Source organism: Poecilia latipinna, unplaced genomic scaffold (genome assembly GCF_001443285.1).
Source record: "Poecilia latipinna isolate Pla-1442-1.1 unplaced genomic scaffold, P_latipinna-1.0 Scaffold478, whole genome shotgun sequence".
Taxonomy (NCBI): domain Eukaryota; kingdom Metazoa; phylum Chordata; class Actinopteri; order Cyprinodontiformes; family Poeciliidae; genus Poecilia; species Poecilia latipinna.
In genome coordinates, this window is record NW_015113094.1 from 513,851 (window position 1) to 518,179 (window position 4,329).

The window sequence follows — 4,329 nt, forward strand, 5'->3', positions numbered from 1 at the left end:
ATTTTTTTCAGATTTTTTGAAACCCCCGAAAAATTTTTTTTTTTTTTTTTTTTTTTTTTTTTTTTTTTTTTGACAGAGCAACACAAAAGATGTGTGTCAGTGTAAATAGAAGATAAATAAGTAGTTATTTCATTCATAAAGTTATTTTGTATGAACCTGAAAACAGAAACTGGGATTAAATTACACACATCTGAACTGTTTACTAAGTAGGTGACTTTTAAAGTCTGTTTCATTGGATTGAATTTGGCATGTTAGACTAGATGGGATTGAGAACAATTCAAATGTTTTCAGTTTCTGTAAAACTGAGTTTTTTTGTTTTGTTTTGTTTTTCCCACCTGACAATTATGTGCCCCTTTGTGTTGGCCACCACCATTAAAAAAAATGGAATAAAATGCATTGAAGTTTGTGGTTGTAAGAAGTTTAAGGATCTGAATTATTCTTTTGCCAGGCATGTGTACTTGTAGCAGTGACAGAAGGTGAATGGTTCGTTATGTTTTATTAGTGTGACTGCAAGACGGAGGTTTGTCGTCGTCATGATTTTCCTTTCAGCCAAGAAAAAGTTCAGACTCAAAGAGTGGAGCAAAGGTTTGCTGAAGCGGTTTCTTTGTCATGTTGCACTGGGGCCCTGCGAGCCCAAATGTAAATTGTTTTTATGACTTTTTTTTATTATTATTATTGTTATTATTATTATTATTATTATTATTATTTTAATAATAACTTGTAAACTTTAATATGTTTGTGTAAAAACACATTCATTCCTTTGAGGTTTGGGTAACAGACATATTCCATGTTATGAATGTCGTACTGTGTATCTTTTATGTATTGCAACATTTAAGCACCTGGCTCTGACTGAGATGTCAGCTATTAGGATATGGATTGCATGAAATGCAGCGATGTCTCTCAAATGTATAGCTAAATACCAAGTTATAACTATGCATCATTTAAAATGCATTGTTCCCATGAATTAATAGATTTTAAAAAAGACGATAAATGAAATGAACACTGAATTATAAGAAGGAAAGCGCGTTGTCGTTGTACAGTGAATTTGTTTGACAGAACTGATCGAAACAAATTGACAATATTCAGATTTCAAAGCCCTGTAAAGTATTTTGATATTTTTGTGTGCAAAATTAAAAAAAACAACTTTTTTGTCAATAAATGTATTTTATTGAGTTGTTTCATGGTGCTTTCCGCTGTCTATTCTTTCGCTGCAATTTGCGTTGGTGTCCTCTTAAAGCCCTGCTTTCTTTTTGGACTTATAAAGGTACAAATGCAAGGCTATGAAAAGACTGGAAAAAGATTGTCAAACTGGGAGATCTGATTGTTTTGTGTGTGTTCAATACTTTAGAGGAGGAGCCTCACTATGACTGAAACCAAAAACAGGATGCAGGTGGAACAACAACCTCGCCAGTGAAGTTCAAGAAACAACCACGTAAATGATTATCCTAAACACCTCGACTAAGTCTTGTTCTTCTGTAAGGCCTGGTGCGAATAAATCAGTGGGGATAATTTGATAAAGAAGGTACTTTACTCCTTACAATCCCCCTTCAGTGGGCGTACACCACAGATTAGAGCTGTCAATGAAATGAATGAGTCTGAGGAGGAAGAGGAGGAGCAGTGAGGCAGAGGCGGAGTCTCAGGCAAGTTCTGACCACAACTTCTACCGAGTAACCACCAGCTCTCTCTGTCTGCGTCTACAACAATAACACCACCACGAAAAGGCACATTCAGCGGCCCATCCGCATAAAAAAAAAAAAAAAAATATGAATGTAGCCGGGTTGATGTGCGCGTTGCGGACAAGATGCGTGCAGACCTTCCGACGACCTCCGCTGCTGCTTCCGCCTATGTCCGTCTCCTCCTCCTTTTTCCCGGTGAGTTTGTCTGTTAAAGGTCTCTGCGAAGAGTTTCTGTGGCTCGCTGAGTCACAGCGGGTTTTTATTCACGTAATTTCTTGCAAAACGTCGAGTTTTGCTGCGAGCGTGCTGAGTCATGGCTGTGGGTGTTCATACCATGTTTGTTTTTCTCTAAAAAAAAAAAAAAATCCAACCCGGCGCACCCTTGCTCACGTTTTCATTCTCCTTTACCGCTGCTGAAGATAAACACGTGAAGTGACTTTCAAGCTAATTAGCTTGAAACGTATAGCGCCACGGCAGAATTGGTTTTATCTTGTGTTGTCGGTGAACAGCAGAGAGCTGCTCTGATTGATAAGACGCCATGAAAATCCATGTTTTTACGAAGAGATATTTCTGTTATTCTCCCTAAAACTTCTGTTTGAATCCAAAATATAAATGCATTGTTGATCCAACTAAAACAAGTGACTTAAAATGGATGTTTTAAACTTTAAAAGAAGACGAGTCATGCAAAATTCACATTTTGCACGTTTTTGTCCTTCCTTTTTTTTTTTTTTAAAGCGTTTAAAAATCCACCCAGTTGCATTTTGGCAGTAAGTTAGTATTTTTTGGTGTCTGTAAAATGACACTTTCGAAAAATTTTCGGAATGTAACATTCTCACCTAGCAGAGCCAGCAAAGCTCAGCCCGTTTCCTAGCAACCCCAGCGGCGCCCGTTACTTAGCAACTTAAGCTCACCTCCAGGACATTTGGTCAGCTAGTTTTACCTCTGTCTGTACTCCTCCATTCCCCCACCATCATACCTCCTTCGCCGTGTCCAGAGATGCAGACATTATCTGTCAACTTGACAAAAGGAGCTTAAAGTGTGTGCAGAACATGTGTTGTTTTGTCCTGCAGGTTCAGAGGTGCCTGCAGTCCACTCAGCCTGTCCCTGCTGCCCGGCTCCCTTACCGGGTGAAGCTGTCTGCCGGGAAACGCTACGCCTGGTGTGCTTGTGGTCACAGCAAGAAACAGGTGAGTGAGATGAATGCTGAACTCGGCTGCTTTTAGATTCATGTCACAGAAGTTCACATGTCTCCTGTCAAATAAGGCTATTCAGGATTGATGATATATTAATGGGAGGAGGCTTACAAAGAGCTCTGAATCAATAAAGAATGCACTGTTGCACCTCTTAAGACCAAACAAAGTCCTGATGTCACTAACACTCAGGCTGAGACTTGAACTTTAGTCTCACAAAGACTTGAGCCTTGAATAATTGTTATCTTATCTAATAAGGGTTGTGTATTAGCCTGCAGAGCTGACATTTTTGGCCCATTGGCAACTCTTAATGGTTTATAACAACTTGTTCATGTTTACCTGGAACGTTGTAAAACTGAAGTTTCCTCCCCTGGTGTTTAAAGTAGCATCAGACATTTCTGGTTCTTTAAGCATTTGTTTTATGTTTAGACTTGACAACAAATAGTTATAGTTTTCTTCTGTTTCCCAGTTTATTCAGTTAAAAATTTCAATAACGTGTAAAACCTCAGCTCAACTATCATTACTGTGCAATAAAGTCACTAATAATTTTACCTCCATAAACTCGTTCAGCCTTGCTTACCTACAATTTGCTCTGTTAACTGCTGTACATTGATAATTGTAAATTTGCCTGTAATTTTACAGAAATACATTTTAAAGCTGACTTATTCGTACCGAATCAATCAGACTCAAAAACAAAGTTCCACATTAATTTATTTCTTAAATCTAGTCAAAGTAACATTGAGCTTGTTCAATATAAGTGAAGATTGAAGTGCCTTGGCTTTATGTTGCAAAGTAACAATTAAATAAGTGAACATGTCTTTTTTTTTTTTATCCTGTTTTACAGCCTTTCTGCGACGGCACTCACAAAGCAAAAGCCCCAAGTATCTCACCTCTACTTTTCACTGCCGACAAAAACAAGACGGTGATGCTCTGTGCCTGTAAGCAAACCAAGAACTCCCCGTACTGCGACGGCTCGCACTTGAAAGTCATCTATAGGGATGCTGTAAAGTATGTCAAAGGCCTGTTTAAATGATCCAGGTCTTCATATCTTACCTGGCCACATTGTACTTTTTGATAAAACACAAATGATGCTTATATGTATTCAAACTTTTTTTTTTTTTGGCAACATAATATTGTTCATGAGCACTAAAAGAAGTCTTATTGTATTCATCAAATTGCAACTGTAGAAGTGTGAACCTGATTTCTGTAAGAGTTCAATAAAAACATTTTTTACAAAACATTTGTAGAAAGTGAAAGGGTTTTATATGTATGCTTTGTACTCTGTATAACCCTATTTTTTCTGTTTTCTAATTATAGTTAAAAGTTTCTGAGGACACAGTGTTTTGAAGAAGGATTAATACAGTGGGGAAAAGTATTTAGTCAGTCACCAATTGTGCAAGTTCTCCCACTTAAAAAGATGAGAGAGGCCTGTAATTGACATCATAGGTAGACCTCAACTATGA

At 37.7% G+C, this 4,329-nt stretch overlaps 1 protein-coding gene across 1 annotated transcript; it reads left to right on the forward strand.

Moving 5' to 3' along the window:
* Positions 1-1,588: 1,588 nt before the first annotated feature.
* Positions 1,589-4,108, forward strand: LOC106951898 (CDGSH iron-sulfur domain-containing protein 3, mitochondrial-like). Its single transcript, XM_015039677.1, has 3 exons — positions 1,589-1,871; positions 2,747-2,863; positions 3,711-4,108. The coding sequence occupies exons 1-3, from the start codon at positions 1,764-1,766 to the stop codon at positions 3,897-3,899; spliced, it is 414 nt and encodes a 137-aa protein (XP_014895163.1). The 5' UTR covers positions 1,589-1,763; the 3' UTR covers positions 3,900-4,108.
* Positions 4,109-4,329: the final 221 nt, after the last annotated feature.